General features: G+C 47.9%; 2 protein-coding genes across 2 annotated transcripts in view; both read right to left on the bottom strand.

Moving 5' to 3' along the window:
- LOC308467781 (ubiquitin-conjugating enzyme E2 A-like) overlaps nt 1–23266 on the bottom strand; it is a 419335-nt gene that overhangs the window by 219139 nt on the left and 176930 nt on the right. The window lies entirely within an intron of this gene.
- Nucleotides 15526–23266, bottom strand: part of LOC308467681 (patatin-like phospholipase domain-containing protein 7) — a gene marked incomplete at its 3' end in the record, with an annotated part of 72656 nt that continues 64915 nt past the window's right edge. Inside the window, exon 11 of the mRNA XM_080989400.1 lies at nt 15526–15622. Coding sequence (XP_080845526.1) covers nt 15526–15622 — 97 coding nt within the window. The remainder of the gene's footprint in view (nt 15623–23266) is intronic.

The following is a 23266-nucleotide window of genomic DNA, read 5'->3' as shown; positions in this document are numbered from 1 at the left end:
CGCTCCACTGTCCACCACAATAGTAAGAATGTCTGGTTGTTGACATTCCTGGAGCATTGCCATAGCAACACTCCCCTTGCTACCCCCTTCATTGGGGCCTCTGCAGACGTCCTCTCTGGTTGTCACGGCAACAGACTCCCCCCGGCAGGAAGACTTGCCCACGACCTTCACAGCTTCCGTAGATGCAACCCTCTCAGTTGCCTTGGAGACTGGACTTGTCTCGGCGTTCTCACACAGCTCCGAAGCTCTTATCAGTGTTTGCTGCCGGTGGCTGACCTTGAAGCCTCTAGCTGCATTCAGCTTCCCATGGTTATGCTCCGGCTCACGACGTAAACAACACTTGGCAGCTTTTGGAGAAAGAGGCTTCTCAGAGCTTTCACTGCTCACTGCCCCCCCCCCCCACTGCTCACAGGGCCTTTGTTTGCACCCCCTCTGCTGGGTACGGGGCTCCCGACTCTTGGCCTCTCTCCTGGTTCCTCACACAGACATGTTGCAGCATCCAAACTGCTCTCAGGCACAGTAAAAGCACCAGCACCAGCAGCATCACCAGCAACAGCAACAGTCCTTTCACCCCCCCCTTGGGGGTTCAAAGCTCCTCCCAGCTTTGTATGAGCTTTCAAGAATTTGGCCGGCGCCATCTTGGCTCTCCCTTTCTGGTGCAGCCACGTCTCGGCCCTTGCTTCCCACCCCAGCTTCACAAGCTTTCCGGAGGGATTCCCAAGCGACCTTTGGCTGTCTGGCACCCTGTACAACTGGCACAAGATAAGCTTCCACACTTTCAGCCAAAATTCCAAGCACACGTTGCTCCAATTCATCTTGAACTGCAGCCTTCTCTGCCTTTGCTATCCCAGCTGCAGGCTGTGGGGGCTGGACTAAGTCCCATAACTGCTCTCCCACCAGCAGGAATTCCATTGCAAAACACCATTCCAGCCAATTATGGCTATTCAGTTTCTGACACGGCATTTTAAACTCAAAGCCATGTCCCTGGGGCTTTGCCATGCTTTCCCTTTCCCTTCTGTGGCTTTTTGCAAGAGTAGCTTGTAATACTCACTCCGCAGCCAAACTGGGCGTCCTGGAAAGTCTTGGCATCGAAGCTCCCTCTCTCCGTCAGCCTCCTCCGATCTGCCCTTTGTTCTCTTTGGCAGTCGATCAAGCTGACATCCAGTCTTTTAAAGCCTTTCAAGTCCTTTCTCACACTTTTGGCGTTTATCCATAACCTATTCGGAAGATTTATTGCTTCTCTGTCCAGCTACGCCTCGCCTGCCAGCTCTGCTGATAGCGTCTGCAGCTTCTGTTTTCCAGCGTAGCTTCGGGAGAAAGCAATTAAGCAGAATGCACAGCGTCCGTGTGAGAAAGGGCAGTAAATCAGTCCAGACGTTTCTTCTAATCTAGAAGCTCTTTATTTACATGCCAAACAGTCAAACACTCCACCAGAGAATTTGGACATCCTTCTCGGATGAGAGTCGCAATCCAACTAAAAACGAAAGCACTCTTTCACAGCATAACAGCTGACGTAACGTCCTGGCTGACTTCCTCTGTAAGCCCGTCCCCTCAAGCACGAGACACAGAAGGTTAACCCTTCACTACACCCAACATGTCCACGCCTTGCCCCAGGAAGACTTTATGCTCCCTGCCTCATGACATCTCAACGCACATGTCAGACACATCCATAGGCATCCTGGCTTTTTCTGGGTTTATCTTGTCACAGTTCCCATCAGAAACTCTGTCTGAATCCAGGGAAAGGCCTTGCAAACTATGTTTGCCGAGCGTATCGCTCTGTGACTTTGGAACCCACATGTCAGATCCTAACATTGGCATCTTGGCTTTTTCCGGGTTTGCCTTGCCACTGTCATCATCACCAATAGGGTGCCTTTGTAAGATATCCATATTGCCTCCCCCGTTGCTTTGCCCTCAAACACAGTTGGAACACCTGCCCATCTTCGTGTCAGACATCAGCAATCTGGGAGCTTCATGCTTACAACCTGCATGGAAAACATGGTTATCAGACATAGCATCACATGTCGCTTGAACTATCCCACTATCCCCTATGTTAAAATCACAACATAGCAAGAACAAGCCATTTATAATATCACTTTTGTTCTTCTGCATGGTTTCGTTCTGTTTACAGCCTGAAACAGAACAGCCACGCTGCATCAGCTGAGCTTCTCAACCTGGAATGAAAAACACGTTTGACATCACAGCATTACAGCTTTTCAGTTCCATGGTCCAGGTGCTATGCACCTTCAAGGAATCTCCACTTGACTAGTGCATCAAATCCTTCTGTGGCATACACGTGGTGAACCAGTTCCATCTTCCACAAAGGTGTGCCTTTGCCTCAGAATCTAGCACAAAAGATTCTTGCACCTCTGTCCTGGAACAGCTAGTCACCATCTGCTGCAAATCTTCCTGGCCTTTGGAATCTCAGTCCAAACTTCTCACAGGACAAACATTCCACTGCTTTGACCACAGCAGCGCCACCTGCTGGTTGCAGTGATGGTTGGGATGAAGCCAGAGTCAGTTCCCCTTCTTCTCCTTCCGTTCTGGAGAGTCCTCCCCCCTCCCCCGAACAGGAAACAATGCAATTTTCCTCCAAAATGCCTCCAAACATGACTGGAGCTTTTGGCTTCAGGAAACATTGCCTCCCACATCATGTGGGCGTTGGAAAGAGCAAAGTCCAGCCCTCTGAATGTCTCTGGCCCGTCGCCATCTTGGAATGTCCCAGTGTGTCGCAGATGAAAGTCCTGCTGAACACAAACTCTGGCTGTTGGCATCAAACATGGCATCAAACAGCTTTTGCAGCTTCGGGAACAAAACACTGCTCCCCCACATTCCAAAACACACAGGGAGTGCATCAGAAGATTTTATCTTCTCAAAGTTCATGCCTGCTACTTCTACGCAGCATCGGGGGAAATTGCTCCCTCCCCCACAGCTGATGCTTCACAAATCTCCTTCATAAACATTGGGGAATGTCCTCCCTTTGTAGCAAGGCTACTTTCTCTCGGCAAAGACCTGCCTCATCAGGCACGTAACTCAGGGACCCAGAAAATATCTTCCCCTCCAAAAGGTTCATTCCACAGCTTAGTCCAAGCTGGAACAACCTTTACTATCCTTATCAGACAGCTATAAAGCCTTCTTCTGTGCGCGAGTGGCTGGCTTTGGCACAAAACAGTCCAGCCTGCCTTCTACTTTCATTTTTAGGCAGCTTACTCACGGTCTGTCTCTTCACAGCTTTCTTTCTTCTGTCTCTGAAGAGACATCACGCTGCTGTTTGCAGGAGACCCGAACTGGGAAATAAATAACCTACAGTTTTTCCTCTGCTGGCACTGGGTCTGTGGCCCAGATCCCTGGGCCCATAACCGTTGTCATGAGTTCAGCCTACACTCGAGTAGGACCCTGTCAGAGACACATGCCCGACTGGCATGTTCTCTCTCTCCTGGTCAATCGTTTGGGAGCTTCATAAGCTTTTTTCAGCCTGAACATCACAGCAACCTATGCCAACTGACACTGGCACACTTAGGGATCCACAGAGTTTACGCATCATGCGCGTGACAGACCTCAGCAACTCAGCATGTTGGCTAATCTACTTTACTTACATATAAACACACAGGGAGCTCTGCAACATGGCTCCCTCTCTTTCTAGCATCAGACAGCAAAGAGAAAAAGGACAAAGGACAATAGTCCCACTTCACGGAACACAGTAACACCAACATCCTGTTTCCATCACATCCCACTCTGTGGAGTCAAAACATATACCATCATGGGAAAGATAAAAATCCCATGACTGCAATCAAAGATCAGGAATTCTAACAGATCCCACCTTCTTCCCTTTCCTCCCTCCAACCCCCACAGAGAAATCTACACAGGCTGCTATCCGATGTAGATCCTGCCTTCTCCCCTTTCCTCCATCTGACCCCCACCCCCAAAGAAAACTACACAGGCTGCTATCCAAGGTAGATCCCACCTTATTCCTTTTCCTCCCACTGCCGCACCCCCAAAGAATGCTACGGAGGCTGCTATCTGAATTAGATCCCACCTTCTCCCCTTTCCTCTCTTGACCCCACCCGCAAAGAAAGCTTCGCAGGCTGCAATCCGATTTAAATCCCACCTCCTCCCCTTTCCTCTCTCCAATCCACCCCCAAAGAAAACTACGCAGGCTGCTATCAGAGGTAGATCCCACCTTATTTCCTTTCCTCCCACCACCGCACCTCCAAAGAATGCTAAGGAGACTGCTATCTGATGTAGATCCCACCTTCTCCCCTCTCCACCACACCCCCAAAGAAAGCTATGAAGGCTGCTGTCTGATGTAGATCCCGCCATCTCCCCTTACCTCCCCCCTGTCAGAGCCTTCGCTACGACCAAGCTGATAAAGCTCATCCTCCGTTTGCGTCCTCTGACAGTGATTAACGACCTGAGCCTTTGATGAGGCTCCAAGCACGTTCACTCATTACGCAGAATATCCAGCAGCAGGGAAGGATGAGAAACACAAGCTACATTGCTAAAAGAGTTTTATTTCTAGCTATGCAGACAGAAAACACATCCTCCCTCTGTGAAAGGCAGAGAGCAACTGGAAAACAAAGGAACAGGTAACAGTAACATCACATCTGTCTCCCGTCTTCTGTGAGACTTCCAACAGCCTGGATTGTCTCTGGAATGTAAACAGAGTCTTGTGACTCTAAGCACTGTACAGTGGCACAAACAGAAACCAACATCCTTGCCCTTTCTGTGACCACCACTGGGCAGTGTGTCAGTACAATATTAGTACAAACCCAATTTCTGTACATAGGTACAGTGTTGATCCGTCGGAACAACCTTGGAAAATAAATATATCAGCAGGAATTTCATTACCTGGCATGTAGGACACAGTTACGAGTCCCTTCTGAACACATTCTCTAGCATGTTGCAGCTTCAATTGCAAGTGTTTCGTGCTTTGCTTACAACCTTCAGAAGTCAGCAAAGCCAAACAGGCTCCTTCAGAGAACTAAAAAACCCCTGTTTTACCTGTACACCATCAGGTGGAAGCATGTAAAGTGATTCACCTAAGGTTCTGCACAAAAATGCTGTATCCACATCGTGATGAGAAACCTTCAGATTCTCTTCTGCAGCAAGTTTGAGCATAATCCTAATGCTCTCATATCTCACGGTGGGTGAGTAGGTCTCGTGATAGTCTTCTCCTGGTACCTGTGAAAAACCTCTGGCTACCAATCTGGCTTTGTGTCTGACTACCTTGCCATTTTGATCTGTCTTTGCTTTGAATACCCATTTGCTGTCAAGCAGTTTCATCCCTGGAACTGTTGAAACTACCTCCCATGATTTTCCCCCTCTCTAAGGAATCAAGCTCAGCCTTCATGGCAGTTAACCATGGCTCAGCATCCTTTGAGTCCAAAGCCTGGATCTCTTGGAAGTGTGAAGGTTCAAATACCTTCCTGGAGCTATTAACAGCAGGTACAGCTTTAGCAAATTCATCAGCAAATCTCTTTGGAGGTCTTCCTTTTGTGGCTCTTTCAGACCTGCAAATTAGACGCAAGTCTTCAACACTCTCCTCTTCTTTCTTAGGAGAAAAGTGGCCTATAGTGAACAGTGGTTGCTCCAATTCTTGATCAGAGCCTTCAGAGGGTCGCATAGAGGCCTTAGCACTCTTGAAATCCTTTGAATCATCTGAGTCAGTTTCAGATTCATAACCTTCATCAGTGGGTGTTTGGGTTTTGCTGCTGTTTATCCTCAGACTCTTCACTGCCATCAGGATAACATTGGAAAATTCCCACATTCTCCCCCCACTTGGCATTGTACTCAACACTTTTAGTGAGCCTAACTGTTTTAGTGTCAGTCATCATTACTCTGTAAGAACCTTTCTGATATCCTAGAAAAATACCATGTAAACCACATTTGCCTAACTTGGAGCTTTGTGGTGTGTGAACCCACATGTCAGAACCAAAAATTCTCATGTGCTTGATGTATGGTTTCTTGCCAAACATCTTTTCATAAGGGATACAACCAATCAGTGATGACAATCTGTGATTATAAGTATAAACAAAACAGCCGAGCACTTCTGCCCATTAACTATCTGGAAGATTGGCATCATGCAGCAAGGTTTTCAAGCCTTGAAGCAATGTTTGGCTTGCCCTTTCACAAAGTCCATTCATCCAAGGAGACCGTGGACTTGAAAGGTCATGTTGAATTCCTTTCTCAGTCAGAAAAGCTTCAAACTGCTGAGAAGTGAATTCTTCCTCTTGATCTGTAAACAAATATTTCTCTTGTTTATCATGCACATTTTGCAACCAAACACAGAATTCCTTGAACCTAGGAAACACTTCTGATTTCTGCTGGAGATTGAACACATTAATATACCTGGAATATGAATCAATGAGAACCATGAAGTACTTGGCTCCACCCAAAGAGGGTGATAGTGGACCAACGAAATCAGCATGCACTACCTGATATGGTTCTGTAGCTTGTCTACTAGATAACTTACCTTTTGCAGCCATTTATATATATATATATATATATATATATATATATATATATATATATAAATTTTTATTAATTTTAAAATACAAAATTATAAAACATTCCACACAATTTATCACAAATACATTCTCATTGGACTTCCCTCAGCACCTCTGATAATCTTCCGTCTTAATCCCTTGTTATGCATTTCCTAATTTAATATTACCTTTATAGTAATCATCTCTCCTATCTCCCTTCTCATTTTTGCAATATTTCTAATATTACTTCTTCACAGAGCTTCTTGGAAGTCTACAAACGTTTTCTGATCGTCACAAATACTTTTCAAATAGTCTGTAAATTTCTTCCAGTCCTAGGTGAACTTCTGGTCCCGCCGGTTTCGAAGCCTTCCTGTTAGTTTGTCCAGTTCTGCATAGTCCATTAATTTCATTCTCCATTCTTCCATTGTTGGTAATTCTTCTTGTTTCCATTTTTGGGCCAACTTTTGCAGCCATTTTGACCTTGTTTGCTGCGCATGCCTTACATTTCATGTGGTACCTGCAGGGTTTAATAGTCATTCCTTCAACTAAGGCAGGCATTTTGGAAACTGCCTCGAAGTTTTAAATGACCAGGTTTTCTGTGATAATCATGAATACATCCTTCATGCAAAACCTTGTTAGTATCTGCAATACAAGTTTTATCCTGCACAATATCAACAGAATCATCATAATGCAATACAAATAAATGACCAACATAATCAGCATGCAATACAAAGTCATCTTTCTTGGTGATGGTGCACTTCCTCTTCTTGAAGGAAACGTCTATGTCCTGTTCAGTCAGCTGTGAGATGCTCAATAGGTTGTGCGCAGCATCTGGAACAAAAAGAACGTTACGTATCAATGCATCCAAGCTGTGAAGAACAACCGTTCCATAGCCTTGACTGGAGATCGTGTGGTCATCCGCTTGGTGAATCGCACCTTCCCGTGGAGTAAAGGACATGAACAGGTGTTTGTCTTTGCAGATGTGCCGGGTCGCTCGCAAGTCTATGATGAAGAACAAGCTAGACATTTTCTGGACCTTTGGAGTGTACCATGAGACCATGGCCTTGTGTTGCGTTGTCCTGGACTTCTGACCTTTGCCACATGAGTAGCATTTCACTGCCTTCAAAGCTTTGGTGCCATCTAGTGGTTGCACTACATTCTGTGATGACGTCTGTGATGACTCCCCCTTAGTGATGCAGCTGGCACTATACCGATCCACTTCATTTAACACCACAGCAGTAACATGCGCTACCGTCAGCTGAGCAGTAGGCAAAACAGCAAGCTGGTTGGCAATCGCTTCCCAACTTGAACCCAAAGTATGTAGAATCATGAAGGAATACACAGCCTCTGGAAAGGTGATTCCACGCTGTTGCAACTCATGCCTGAGATTCTGCATTTCCATGAGGTGAGCACATACATCTTCTCCAACAGCAAGTGCCATATCATGTTACTTGGCATAAAAGAACAAAGAAGCTCCCGCCTCCATTCTCAAATGTGACTGTTGGAGACCTTCCCACATCTCTTTGGCTGACCCTTTTGGCTGAGGCCTTATCACGCAAAAGACGTAACTCTTCAGGAGACACGATAAGCGTCAGAGTCCCCCTTCCTTTGGAATCCTTAGCCTCCCATTCTTGGGTAACTGGAGCTGGGGGGGGGGCATCTGTTATCACATTAAACAGACCCTCTTTTCTTAGCAGGGCTTCTGCATACTGCACCTATTCCTGATAATTCCCTTTTGAGTGCTTCGGAATTGCCATCGCATTTTGAAGGGCCTCCATTATTCTGGCCTTGGCCTTCTGTGTCATTAAGGCAGACTGAACCTGTTTACAAGCAGCTGCGTTTCAAACAGTACACTACATGAGGCTTTTGCTTATGCTGATCTTCTGCCGCAGCCGATGAGTGCTTTTTGACTAGAAGTTCAAAGTCCACCCTTATTGCCAATTAATTAGGGACTGGCAGGCTTCCCAGGGCAATGAGCACATACCTCTCATCAATCTTCCTGACACGCAGAGAAGATAAGCTGCATTCCATTCTTCTGGGCCCGGAACCAAAAATGTCGGAGCCTCCGCTACAACCAAGCTGATAAAGCTCATCCTCCGTTCGCGTCCTCCGACAGTGATTAACGACCTGAGCCTTTGATGAGGCTCCAAGCACATTCACTCATTACGAAGAGTATCCAGCAACAGGGAAGGATGAGAAACACAAGCTACATTGCTAAAAGAGTTTTATTTCTAGCTATGCAGACAGAAAACACATCCTCTCTCTGTGAAAGGCAGAGAGCAACTGGAAAACAAAGGAACAGGAAACAGTAACATCACATCTGTCTCCCGTCTTCTGTGAGACTTCAAACAGCCTGGAATGTCTCTGGAATGTAAACAGAGTCTTGTGACTCTAAGCACTGCACAGTGGCACAAACAGAAACCAACACCCCCACCCCTACTCCTATGAAAGCTACGCAGGATGCTATCCGATTTAGATCCCAACTTCTCCCCTTTCCTCTCTCCACTCCACCCCCAAAGAATGCTACACAGGCTATTGGATGTAGATCCCGCCTTCTCCCCTTTCCTCCCTCCACCTCTCCCAAAAAGAAAACTTTGCAGGCTGCAATCCGTTGTAGATCCCGCCTTCTGCCCTGTCCTCACTCCACCCACACCCCCAAAGAAAGCTTCGCAGGCTGCTATCCGATGTATATCCCACCTTCGCCCCTTTCTTACCTCCATCCCACCCCCAAAGAAAGACGCGCAGTCTGCTATCTGATGTAGATCCCACCTTCTTCCCTTTTCTCCCTCCACCCCACCCCCAAAGAAAGCTACACAGGCTGCTATCAGATGTAGATCCCGCCTTCGCCCCTTTCCTCCCTCCACCCCACCCAAAGAAAGCTGCACAGGCTGATGAAAAGAGTATTTGAGAAAGAGTATTCTTGCAGAGTATTGCTGCTTTTATTCTTAAAAAGCCTTCTTTTCCAACCACGACCGACAGCTTTTACACACACCAAATGCAACCAGCTTTCTACCATCCAACCAACCCCACACCCAACACTAACATTGATCACTCTATCTGGAGAAGGTTGAAACTATCTTTGTTGAGGGGCTCCGCTAGGGGCGCCTTGGAAGATGGCCGACGATACATCTCTCCAGCTCACACGAGGTAATTAAGGGGCTGAGATGGGAGTAAATCAGCCTCCCGTTTTTCTTCCCGGTGTAGATCCCACCTTCTCCCCTTTCCTCCCTCCACCCCCCAAAGAAAGTTGCACCGGCTGATGAAAAGAGTCTTTGAAAAAGAGTATTCTTGCAAAGTATTGCTGCTTTTATTCTTTAAAAGCCTTCTTCTCCAACCACGACCGACAGCTTTTACACACACCAAACGCAACCAGCTTTCTACCATCCAACCAACCCACACCCAACACTAACATTGACCACTCTATATATACAGGTACAATTTGGTGAAAGGCTGCATGAGTCATTTTAGGCTGCTGACTCATGCTGACTTAGTTCTTTTATCATTAAAGAAACAGCGGCCAATATTTAGCCATGACACCCCTTCTGTTTCTTAAATGCAAAAAACCCCCAACAGAAACAAAACATACATACAACATATACATAAAACCAGTTTTGTCATCAATTTATTATGACCTGTTGCTGGCAAAGGCTTGGTAAACAAATCAGCAATATTATCTTGTGATTGACAATACTCCAGTTTGATTACCCCATTCTGTACACAATCTCTAACATTTGCATGACGGATAGCAATATGTTTCAATGCAGATTTCATTATTTCCGAACTCACTAACGCAATGCACGATTGACTATCTTCATATACTTGGATAGGCAAATCCACTTTACAATCCAGATCTTTTAGTATCTGTATAAACCACATGATTTCATTGCATGCTAGCAACAGGCTCCCATATTCTGCCTCACAGGATGAGGTCGCAACAAATCCTTGTTACTTTGACCTCCACCCAATTATGGAATTGGCAAACATCATAACCATTCCACTTTTAGATTTTCTGTTAGCAACAGAATGCCAATGGCTGAGAAGAAGCCTCTTCTCTTAATTGCAGGGGCAGTAGGCAATCTGGGTTGGCATGGATCACAGTCCATCTGTCCTGGTCAGCAAAATCTGCGCTTCGTGACAGAACCACGCATCCTGGGCGTAAATTGAAATGCCATCCTTTGCCATAGGGCTGATATCCCACAAACCGCAGTCTCTGAGCTCTTGCGCCTCCTTTTTGGCACTGAGCTTTGGGGATGTTTACATGTGCCCAAGAACCCCAGTTATGGCGCATCGTCCACTCTGATTCTTTCCCAAATAATACACGATAAGGAATATCTTTTATAGAGCTAGACCAGGTTCTATTAATCAGAAAGTTTGCTGTGAGGAAAGCCTCACCCCACAGCCTATGGTTCTGACCCAACCCTGCATCCACTAGCAGGCAGTCCTTTACTGACTGTATTACAGCCCCACGTCTTTCACACAGACCATTTTCAGCAGGGCTATAAGGGTTAGTAAAACGATGAGTGATCCCCTTTTGTCGCAACCATGCCCCAAATTGTTTATTCAGAAATTCCCTGCCCCTATCTGTCTGCAATTGCACAGCAGGGCAAGCGAAGAGCTTTTCAGCTTGGGCAACCCATTCTCTGAATGTGGGGAAACACTCAGATTTCTGCTTTAACAAAAACAACCAACTAAAATGTGATTTATCATCTATTACCAGAAAAGCATATCTGGTGCCCCCTTCAGTCTTCTGTGGAAAAGGACCTATCACATCACAATATTCAAGTTCTAAAACCTCTTTAGATACTCTGTCACTTTTAGAAGCCACAGGCTTCCTCTTAGATTTGCCATGTTACATACATTGCAATCTAGGAAACAGTTACAGCTATTTACTTTTAGGTTCTTCCACACCTTTTGCATCTCTGAAAGCACACGAAAATTTGCATGACCCAGTTCCTTATGTAGTTCATGTACACACCCCTTATGACCTGGCAAATTATCCTGAACCACCTGGGCTGCTTTAACAGGCTTGTCCTGCATTACATATAACCCATTTTCCATCTTTGCATGGCCACATACCCGAGTTCCATTCTTTATCAGACAACCATCGTGCGTGAACTTAACACTATACCCTGCACTAATCAAACAGCTTACAGACAGTAAACAATAGTCCAAACTGCTGACAAACAGAGTCTCTGGTACAGTAGTGTTCAAACACTGCAGGAAACATATTCCCTGGCCATCAATCTTGCTTCTACGACCATCAGCAAGATAGATTGAATCTTTTCCATTGGCTGGCTTCCCCAAGGTCTTAAAGTCCTCCCGACTGTTGCAGATAATCCTGCTGCTGCCAGAGTCCAGCAACCATGTTCCTTGAGGTATCTTCCTCTCCTCTCGAGAAAATGCAGACACAAGTTGAGCAGAACGCGTGTTCTTCTTCCCTGAAGATAACCCCTTCTGCTTATGTTTCTGTGTCGATTGCTGTCTCTGTTCCACGTCGTCTCCTGGAAGTCTTGCCAAGCATTGATGCTTGAGATGCCTGGGTTGGTTGCATCTATAGCACCTCCTCACCGCCATGGCCAAGTCCAAACCTTGGCATTGCTCCATTAGCAGATTCTGTTTCTGGCCCCCTCAGCTGCAACTCCTCCGCTCTTGGAGTTCAACCTGCCTATCTGACCTTCTTTCAGCTTCTTTGGTCAATCTTCCAACAACATACTCAAGGGTCAGATCTCGGGGACACATACTCTCCATGCTGTTAATCACGGGCAACCAGCTTTCAGGCAAATTTGAAAGGATAATGTATGTTTGGTCAGTCTCAACATAACACTTTTCTCTTTTTTCTCTCTTGCTGTAGTTGAAGAAACAGATTTCAGCATTTGAAGATGAGTTGCCAAACTCTCACCTTCTTTCATAACAGTCCTGAACAACCTTCTGGTCAGAGAAATTATAGTTCCAGCAGTTTCTCTGACATGCATTGCCCTTAATAAATTCCAGCACTCAAACGCTGTGCTGGCATTTGCTACATGCAATAACTGATAGTTGCTCAAACACATCATAATTTGGGCACAAGCCCTTTCATCCAGCCGTTTTTTCTCAGCAGTCAGTTCTCGAAACCTCAGTTTCAACACAGTCCCATAGTCCATCTCTCCTTAGCAACTGCTGCATTCTTATGAACCAACTCAGCCAGTAGCTTTCTGAGAGAAGTTCAAAAGAAATGCCTCCCCCAATATTTACAACTTGGGAAGACTGGAAATCTGCCATCTCTGCTGGTGCTTGCTGAGCGCCTTTTATGGCACCTCCAACAATCTCTTCTGACTCTCTCTTTAGAGTCCGACTGGACAGTCCTAGCTGGCACTCACTGGCTTCTAGCTGCTGCCTCTGTCGACCTGTTGACCCTCAGGTCCTGCCTGGCTCTGCAACTGGTGTAGCCGCTCTGTGAGTCGCCTACTGTGGTCCTCTAGCAGTTCAAACTGTTCCAGTAGCTGCCCAAGAAAGATGTCAGATTGTTTTTGTATGCCACAACTGCAGCTCGAATTTTATTAGCTAAGAATTGGAAAACACAAGAAATACCAACAGCGGAGGAATGGCAGATGAAGATGATGGACTTTTTGGAGCTAGCTGACCTGACGAGTCCGCGACCAGAAGGAGGAGGAATACCAGGAAGAATGGATGAAATTTAAAGACTATTTATTCAAATATGCTAAGATAAATGAAATAGAAATACTTGCAAAATTACAGATAGGCTAAGGATTTAAATATGTGAAATTATAAAAGAATATGTTTAAAGTTAAGATGAAGATTAGATAAAGATGTTAAGAGGATTAAGTAAATTTTATGAGATACTATTATGGAAAACTGTTACAGTGATATACAATGAAATTCAGTCAAGGGAATTTGAGGAAGTCATTTAACTATGATATTAACATTGGACCAAGTTCAGTTACGATGTGTGCTGGTCCAGGGGGAAGGTTACCGTGGGGCGAGGTCCAGGACCTGAGTTGAGGGTCGGCAGACAGTCCTCCTCGGGCGAAGCGGGGTCCACAGCGAGAAGCCGGGCAAGGACAGGAACTCTGGGAGAACAGGACTGGATGCTGGCTGAAACAGCTCTTCAATGACGTTGCTCCCGCAACCTGGGACCGGGCTGACTGGCCTTTATCTTCTCTGAGGCCAGGGGCGGTCCCGGCCCCCAGGAGACCCGCCTCTCCTGGCCTTAAGGCGAGCACTCCTCCTGGAAGAAACCAGTTCCCTTCGCCTCTCTGCCCTGAGCCTCTGCAGTTCAGGAGAGGCTGAAGGGTTACTGGACCCAGGGGGAGACTCACCTGTAGGCACTGAGTCCTCAACCACCTCCGGAGCCAGAGTGGATTCACCTGGTGCCTGCTCCTGAGGATCCGGCACAGGTGCAGGCGCTTCAGCATCAAGGCCCTGCCCCAGTTCAGCCGGCCCTGGAGGCGGGGACTCCTGTTCAGGCTGGGATTCCTCCGGTTCAGCCTCTGAATCGGATTCCCAGGCCATCACACGATGTGTGTTGGTTTGTTTGTTGAAAAATGTGGAAAATTAATTGAAAAAAAGTGAAAAAACAAAACAAAAAACAAACTGTTCCAGTAGCTGACGCTGGGTGCCTTCCTGATCCTCAGCTCCTAGCCACTCCAGCATCGCTGCAGACAGTTACAGCTTGCCACCAACTGCTCCAACGCACAGCCAAGATTCACCAGCTCCCTGCTGAGATGTTGTCAGTCGTTTTGCACTCTGCACACACTCAGAAACACTGGGCCTATAACCTGTCAGTGTTTGAAAAAGAAAAAAGGTTCTAACCTCCTTTTTCACTCCTTTGCCTAGTCCTCAGACCTTAGTTGGCACAAAAGAGTCTTTGAGAAAGAGTATTCTTGCAGGGTATTGCTGCTTTTATTCTTAAAAAACCTTCTTCTCCAACCACAACCAACAGCTTTTACACATGCCAAATGCAACCAGCTTTCTGCCATCCAACCAACCAAGACCCAACACTAACATTGACCACTCTATATATACAGGTACAATTTGGTGAAAGGTTGCATGAGTCATTGTAGGCCGCTGACTCATGCTGATTTAGTTTTTTTAGCATTAAAGAAACAGCGGCCAATTTTTAGCCGTGACAATCTGATGTAGATCCCACCTTCTCCCCTTTCCTCCCTCCACCGCACCCCGCAAGAAAGCTACACAGGCTGTTATCCGATGCAGATCCCGCCTTCTCCCCTTTCCTCCCTCCATCCCACCCCCAAAGAAAGACGCGCAGTCTGCTATCTGATCTAGATAAGGCCATCTCTCCTTACCTCCCGCCACACCACCCCCAAAGAAAGCTACGCAGGCTGCTATCCGATGTAGATCCCGCCTTCTCCCCTTTCCTCCCTCCACCCCTCCCTAAAAGAAAGCCGCGCAGTCTACTATCCGATGTAGATCCCGCCATCTCCCCTTACCTCCCCCCACCCCTACTCCAATGAAAGCTACGCAGGCTTTACATCCAATTTACATCCCACCTTCACCCCTTTCCTGTCTCCACTCCACCCCCAAAGAAAACTACACAGGCGGACGTCCACTTTTACTGCAGCTGCAATGGGTGAGCTCCGATCACAGTAAGCGAGTCCGGGTGTACACCGGTAGTGTGAGAGGCAACGTTTGGCTAAACAACCCCTGAAAAGGCTTGGAAGGAAGTTCAAGCCAAAGGAACTTCGGCAGTGTCTCTTTGGAGTCCCGGCACCCCTCACCAGAAAAAAACAAAACAAAAACAGTAGAGGTGGGGGGGAATCCAGGCACAGAGAAGAACATCAAACAGACCGGTGAAAAGCCTCACATCACTGAAATAGCGACAAGATGGTAAAATCTCTATCTCTATATTAGAATAAATGTCTAATTTATATTAGAATAAACTGGTAGCAGCAGCAACAAAATCCAAAAGGAAATAAGACAAAGAAAAAGAAAAAGAAAGGACTTCTGGTCGATTGCGGGAGCAAGCGCAAGCGGGATTCAACTCTCCGGAGAGAATCTGGCTTTCGGGAGGGAAAAGGGGGTGTTGCTAGGGCGCCGCAGCCCCCAAAATACCCCTGGAGGAAAATCCAGGGGGCAGGTTCCCGGCAGAGCTGTTCGCGGGTCTCTTGGCCGTCAGGTAGCCTCTGTTTAGAGGTGAAGAGAACGGCAAAATTGAGACGCTGGCACTACGGGACTCCATTTTCTACCCTCCGAAAGTGCAGCCCCAGGCTTGCACGTTGCAGCGATTGATTCTCAAACAGTAAGAAACCCGAATTTAATTGGCAATATTTATCGGGATATTTGATTTGGAGCGATTCAGAAGCAGCGGGGTGCTAAAAAGGAGGTCAGCCCCGTCTGGAATCTTATTTATATGCAAGGAATACCCACAGAATGAAAGAAGGAACAGTGAGTTACCTCAAACGGAATTTTCTTTTTTAAAAATTTAATATAGACATTTACTTAATTTAAGAAAGTGGAATTAAGTTGGGAAGGGGTGAAAACCCTGGTAAAGAACTTTATATTTGTCTTTTCGGTGGACTTTTGGGACTGCGGGTGAAGGAACCTTCTAAGTAATTGTTTACTTTCGATTTTAAGGAGCTGCGTAGCCAACTGTTTAAAAGTCTTCTCAAATTATTATGGACTCTTTTTTTGTGCTGGGATTTTGTGCCAAAGCAGCTATATGAAGAATTAAGCCAAACTAGACTGAACTGTTATTTTTATTTAATTTGTTAATTTTTAATGAAGAAATAATGAGCGTGGGAAAGAAGTTATTTACCCACCCACCCCTTGCTTCAGTTTTTTGGTGACGTGGAAAGGACAGGGAGCATCACAATTTTTTGTTTTTTGGACGCCAGATTGCTCTTTTAAAAATATTTTTTGGGGTTCTTCCCCCTCTCTTGCGGTTTTCGCTGGACCTTTACTTGCTGTTTTGGTTTGGGTTTATGGACTTCTGATTTCTCCCCTTCCCATTTCTTTGTCCTTTCCCCCCCTATTATTTACATTATAAATTCTTCTCATCTCCTTTTTAAGTTTTAATTTTTCTGGAGCTTATGTAGTATATGTTTTTCACTTTTTCCCTTCAACCGTGTTTTTAGGTGGCTATTTTTTTCCTTTTCTGCCTATTTCCCCCTCTTTGTCTTCCGAGTTGATTTTCTAACTTACCTTCTCTTTTGTCTGCTTTGCTTTATTTATTTATTTTTATTTCTTTTCTCTTTTCTCCCTTTTTTATTACTAGTATATTATTGGTAATTTTTCTTTCCCATTTTTTTTTTTTTTTTTTGCAACCTGTCAGGGAACTGCCATCAGTGCCGGAGGGAGAGAGCAAGCTCGAGAAGGATTCCAGAGAGCGTCCCGGGATTGGGAGAGGCAGCCCATCTTCTGGGGAAGAGAATCAGCGTAGCACCAGTGGAGAAGGGCGGCAGATGGGGGAAGCGGCGAGGCGGTCCCATGACTCCTTGCCGGGGACCAGCAGGGAGAGTAAGGGTCCTCTGCTGCCTATGCCCTCCTTGCGCAGAAGGCTTTCGCGCAGAGAGAGTAGGAGGAGACTAGGCATCAAAGAGCTTCTTTGCTGGAAGAAGTTTAAGAAACGCCCACTGACGGATTCTGCCAGCGATTGAGACAGCCACGGGTGAGTGGCTGTCCGGACAGAAAAGGTTCACTCAGGCAACCCAGCCAGGTGTTGGCACCAGCTTACGCACGAGCAACCCCTAGAACCATTACAGCAATCCGTCAGTCCCTGACGTTGCTTCTGCGCAGCCCCGGAGAGGCAGCACGATGAGCCAAACAGGGCCGGCCAGAGAGACAGAGCAAGAAGCCATGGTGCGAGGTCTCGCTACCCTGTCTGCGTGGCTGGAGGAGAGACGGGCTCAGGATGCACAGGTCAGAGCCACCCCGATAGGGAGGAAGGTCCCGGGGCTGGTACACAAGTTTGGTGGAAAGCCCCAAGACTACAATGCCTTCTGAACAGAAATTCAGTACGCTTTGGAATTGCAGAAAAATGACTTCGCGGATGACAGGGAGAGGGTGGCTTACATTGTGGGACATCTGCAGGATGGGCCGCGCGAATGGATCACGCCCCTAATGGCGATGCAGAATGATGCATTGAAAGATCTTAAGAAATTCTACCAGGGAATGGACGCGATGTTCTCCAGCGAGGTTGAGCAAAGCGTGACACGGCGGGAGCTGATGGGGTGCCAGCAGGGGGGGCCTGTCCGTCAGAAACTACTGGTCGCGTTTTGCGATGTTACTCCACAAGCTCGGGTGGGATCTGGACTCTGAACCAATGCAAATGTTGTTTGAAGCGGGTTTGTCCCCCGAAGTGAAAGACGAGTTGTCCCGAGCGCCCTGCCCGCGGTCGATGGATGAACTCACAAAGACTGTGCTTGCGATCGGTGTACGCCAGGAAGCGCGGGCTCAGGAGAAGCGGGAGATAAGGGCGGAACGTTTCCATGACAACCGCATTCCGGAGATGCTGAGGGAGCCTTCCCAGGTGGCGGAGCCGATGGAAATTGATGGAGCGCGCGAAGTTTCAAATGCTGGGGAAGGTCGGAAAAGGGAGGGGAAGGAGCGGAAAACTACCAAGAAGTGTTTCCTCTGTCAGCGACCGGGACATTTTGGAAAGGTCTGCCCTCAACGAAAAGCCTGGCAAGGCATGATGGGGGCTGCAGGCCACGATGAGAAGGGGGAGGAAGAGCCGGTGCAGGGAAACGACAATGCCTGGCTGCCAACCAGCAGGGGCAGCAGCCAGGTCAGCAACCAATAGAAGTGCCCCAGCCTGACCCTCCCAAGGCAGCTATAGCCATAGAGGTGGTGCTAGAACTGAGGAGATTTCACCCCTCCCATACACAAGAATCTCCTGATCATCTCCTGATGGTCTCTGCTGACTCTCCAGAGAGAAGGAGGCGTGTCCTGCCTATCTACTTATTCTGCCCAGCAACATATCTGTGTGTGTGAGAGAGAGAGAGAGTCAGTCAGTCAGTGTATCGGAGAGAGTGAGAGTGTTGGAGATCCTAGAGATAAGATTGCTGTTAGAGCAGCTGCAGACTCTCAGTGTAGCATTGATTTATGCTTAGAATATTCAGCTCTGTATATAGTTTTGTATCATAGTTGTAGTTACAGAATAAAAGGAAGATATTCTACAGAGCTGCTCTCCGAGTGGTTTATACTCTGCAAGACTCTGCAAAACTCTGCTGCGCAACGACTGTATTATTGAGACAGTGAATCCGGTGCTCTCAGCTCTGAGCTGTGAGTCCACAGCACTGTGACCGTTTCCTGTGAGAAGGAGGTCTCTGGCGGTGCTACCCAGCTCGCCTAGCCCAGTCGGGGTTGAGGTGCAAGAGTCCAGTTGGTGCACTGGCTCTAGGGCGATGCTGACAAGAACTCCCAAATGGGCACCCCGTCAAAGTGGAGGGGCTGCTAGATTCTGGCAGCTCGTGTAATTTCTTCAGCAGAGACTTCGCTCTGGAGCACCAACTCCACCTGTTGCCACTAGATTTTCCCTTGCAGGTGACCACCATCGATGGCAGGGAACTCCTGGGAGGGGAAGTGACACACCAGACACTGCCAATGCAAATGAGGGTCTCCAGGCACACGGAAACCATTGCCTTTCACGTGGCCACGCTGGCGGGACCCCCAATAATTCTGGGAATGAGCTGGCTGGCAATACATGACCCAGTGGTGTCATGGCATCAGCGGTCGGTCACCTTTGGGTCAGCTTACTGCTTAGAACACTGTCTGGGAGGGAAGGAACCAAGAATGACTGTGGCCAGGGTGGCTGGGTTGGCCCTGGAGCAAAAAGGGGAGGTGCCACCACAATATGCTGATTTGAAGGAGGTCTTCAGCAAGAAGGAGGCAGATAGACTGCCCCCCCACAGGCCCTTTGACTGCCAAATCAACCTGCTTCCAGGGGCTCAGTTACCGGTGGGTAAGCTGTATGCCATGTCCGACTGGGAGATGCAGGAGTTGCGGCAGTTTATTGACAAGAACCTGAAGAGGGGTTTCATAAGGGAATCAAAGGCGGTGGGGGGCAGTCCAGTGTTCTTTGTGGACAAAAAAGAGACTAATCAGCCCAGGTTAGTTGTGGATTACAGGGCCCTAAACCTGGTGTCAGAACCCGTGACTTTCCCAATGCCCAGGTTTGACGATATTTTGACACGTGTGATGCAGGGGAAGATTTTTACCAAGCTGGACCTCAGGGGAGCATACAATCTGATTAGGATAAGGGAGGGGGACGAATGGAAAACGATCATGTTCACCCCCCTGGGGGCTTTTGAGTACTTAGTCATGCCATTTGGATTACAATCGGGGTCCGCCTGCTTTCAAGCCTTCATGCACCATGTGTTGGGGCCCCTGCTGTACAAGAATTGCATAGCCTTTTTAGATGACGTCTTAATCTATTCGGACAATGAAAAGCAACACGTCAGAGATGTCAGGGAGGTGCTACAGAGATTGAAGAAGCATCGGTTGTGGGTCAAGCTGGAAAAATGTCAATTCCACGCCAGGGAGGTCGAGTTCCTGGGGTACAGGTTGTCAGACAAAGGACTAGCCATGGATCCAGGCAAAGTGAAGGCAGTGCTGGAATGGAAAGCCCCCCAAAACAGAAAGGATGTGCAGAGGTTCCTAGGCTTCAGCAACTTCTACAGGAAGTTCATAAAGAACTTCGCTCACTTGACAGCGCCCATAACGGATTGTCTTAGTAGCAAAAAGAAGTTCGCGTGGACAGAGGGTGCGCAGCAATCCTTTGAAAAACTGAAGAAGGCGTTCGCCTCGGAAGAGCAGCTCCTGCACGTGGATCCGGAGAAGCCCATGAGACTGGAGGCGGACGCGTCCGACCGCGCCATTGGAGCGGTCCTTTTGCAGCCCGGAGCCAAGCAGAACTGGCGGCCGTGTGCCTTTTTCTCTAGGAAGCTGAGCAAGTCAGAGCAAAACTACACAGTGTATGACCGAGAACTGCTTGCGATCTATGCGGCATTTCAGCAATGGAGACATCTATTGATAGGGGCACGGCCCAAGATCCAGGTCCGAACTGACCACAAGAACTTGGAATACTGGCGGACCGCACGAGTGCTCAACCAGAGACAGATCAGATGGTCCCAGGAGTTCGCCAAGTTTTCCTTCGAGATCCGATACGTGCCGGGAGAGGAAAACGTAAGGGCAGATGCTCTCTCCCGGAAACCGGAGTACATGGAAGGAGAGGGGCCACCAGAGACCAGGCACGTGTTCCCCGAGGACCGGTGGGTGTGTGGGGGAGCGTTGGTTGGGAAACGAGAACTGGCAGGGCTCACCAGAGATGATGAGTTTGCTCAGACAAAAATCAGGGAACTCAGGGACGGAAAGGAAGTCAATGGAGGGTTTGAGGAAAAGGAAGGGCTACTGTACTATAAGGGGGCGCTGTATGTACCAGGGGAGACTTTGAGGGGGAAGGTACTTAGACAACTCCATGACAACCCAACAGCTGAGCACTTTGGACAGCACAAGACCACGCTCCTTGTCACCAGGCAGTTCTGGTGGCCAAAGGTGAGGGAAGACGTACGAGAATATGTACGAGAGTGCGACCGATGCCAGAGGGCTAAGGGGGAAAGGGCTGCCCCCGCGGGGTTACTGGAACCCTTACCTACACCGGAAAAGCCCTGGGAGGTGGTGTCCATTGATTTTATGACAGATCTGCCCAAGTCAAGGGGAAAGACAGCGGTCATGGTAGTGGTCGATCTACTGACTAAAATGTGCCATTTCGTAGCTTGCTCACATGCAGCCACGGCAGAGGAGACAGCCAGGCTGTTTGTGGATCACATTTTTAGACTGCATGGCGCTCCCTGGAGGGTAATCTCGGATCGCGGGAAACAATTTACTTCCCGGTTCTGGCTGAGACTCATGAGCTTGCTACAGGTCGAGGTGAGCTTCTCGACAGCGAGGCATCCAGAAACCAACGGACAAGCCGAAAGAGCGAACGGCATACTCCAGCAGTACCTACGCTGCTATGTCAGCGAGAGACAGAACGATTGGGTAGAGAAATTAGCTTTGGCTGAATTTGCGTACAATAACGCTGAACACGTGTCCACGGGAATGAGCCCTTTCATGGCCAATTACGGGTGTCACCCCAGGGCTTTCCCGGGGCGGGGGGAGGAAGGATGGAGTGTACCTGCGGCTGAGCAATTTGTGGAGGAAATGGAGGCCTTACACCAGCAACTCAGGCTGAACTTGGAGCGGGCTGAGGAAGTTTACAAGAGGCAGGCGGACAGGCACCGTCGGGAGGGGGAGGCCATACAGGTGGGAGACCGGGTGTGGTTGTCATCCCAAGGGTTGCCTCTAAAGGGAGGGTGCAAGAAGTTGCAACCGAGGTGGTTGGGGCCTTTTGAGGTAATACAGCAGGTTAACCGAGTGGCATTTAAACTCAAGTTGCCTGACAACATGAAGATACATCCGGTGTTCCATAGGTCCCTCCTTTCACCTTACAGGGAGGGGCGGGAATTCCTGGGATGGGAGGGAGGGGTTACAACCCACCCGCGGGTAGAGGAGAGGGAACACTGTAACGAAACCACGGAAATACTCGATTCAAGGTGGCGAGGTCGCCAGGTAGAGTACTTGGTCGCCTGGGAGGGGGAACCTAGGTCTGAAAACACGTGGGTCCCTGCTGAATCAATCACTGACGGGTATCTGGTGGAAGAATTCCATAGTTTGTTCCCGGATAAGCCCAAACCATTAGCTAGATTCTGGGAGGAAGAATTTGGACCCACAAACGACGAAGGGGACTTTGTGGGTTTTCTTGCCTCCGAAGAGGAGGGAGAGGAGGTGTCCAAGGGAGAAGAATCAGACTGGGAGGTTCAACCAGCGGGAAGAGATCCGAGCGGATGGGAGGCTGGTTTTGAATCCTCAGAAGCTGATGACAGCTCCTTCAGGGGATTCCCTGCATCGTCGACCGAGGAGAGAGAGGAGGTTGTATCGGAAAATTGCGCCAGGGGTGGGATGGGGGGTCCTGAGGAGGAGGTGGATGTCAGGGAACTGCCATCAGTGCCGGAGGGAGAGAGCAAGCTCCAGAGGGATTCCAGAGAGCGTCCCGGGATTGGGAGAGGCAGCCCATCTTCTGGGGAAGAGAATCAGCGTAGCACCAGTGGAGAAGGGGGGCAGATGGGGGAATCGGTGAGGCGGCCCCATGACTCCTTGCCGGGGACCAGCGGGGAGAGTAAGGGTCCTCCGCTGCCTACGCCCTCCTTGCGCAGAAGGCTTTTGCGCAGAGAGAGTAGGAGGAGACTAGGCGTCAAAGAGCTTCTTTGCTGGAAGTAGTTTAAGAAACGCCCACTGACGGATTCTGCCAGCGATTGAGACAGCCACGGGTGAGTGGCTGTCCGGACAGAAAAGGTTCACTCAGGCAACCCAGCCAGGTGTTGGCACCGGCTTACTCACGAGCAACCCCTAGAACCATTACACAATCCTTTTTGGGTTTTGTTGCCTTTATTTTAAATTGTGGCTTTAAATTTGGATTGTTGGACTATTTATAATTTTTATTTACAATTTTTATTTATAAAAATAAGGATTACAATTGGATCAAAAGTGGATTAGCTTGTTAAGAGGCAGAAAATTTTTGTTGAATTTTCTTTTTTCTTTATATTCTCCTCTTTGGACTTTAAAATATTACAAACCCAATTTGCAATGATAATAAATAAAGAAGTAGAATGGAATATCAAAAGAATGAAACAGAAAAATTTTGAATTCGCAAATAAATCTGGAAAATGGCTGGCATGGCAAATTAGGAAAAGAAAGGAACAGAATACAAATAATAATAATAATAATAA

Source organism: Podarcis pityusensis (assembly GCF_964106645.2).
Source record: "Podarcis pityusensis genome assembly, chromosome: W".
Classification (NCBI taxonomy): domain Eukaryota; kingdom Metazoa; phylum Chordata; class Lepidosauria; order Squamata; family Lacertidae; genus Podarcis; species Podarcis pityusensis.
Note: the sequence above shows the minus strand (reverse complement) of the source record. Positions and strands in the feature narration are given on the sequence as shown.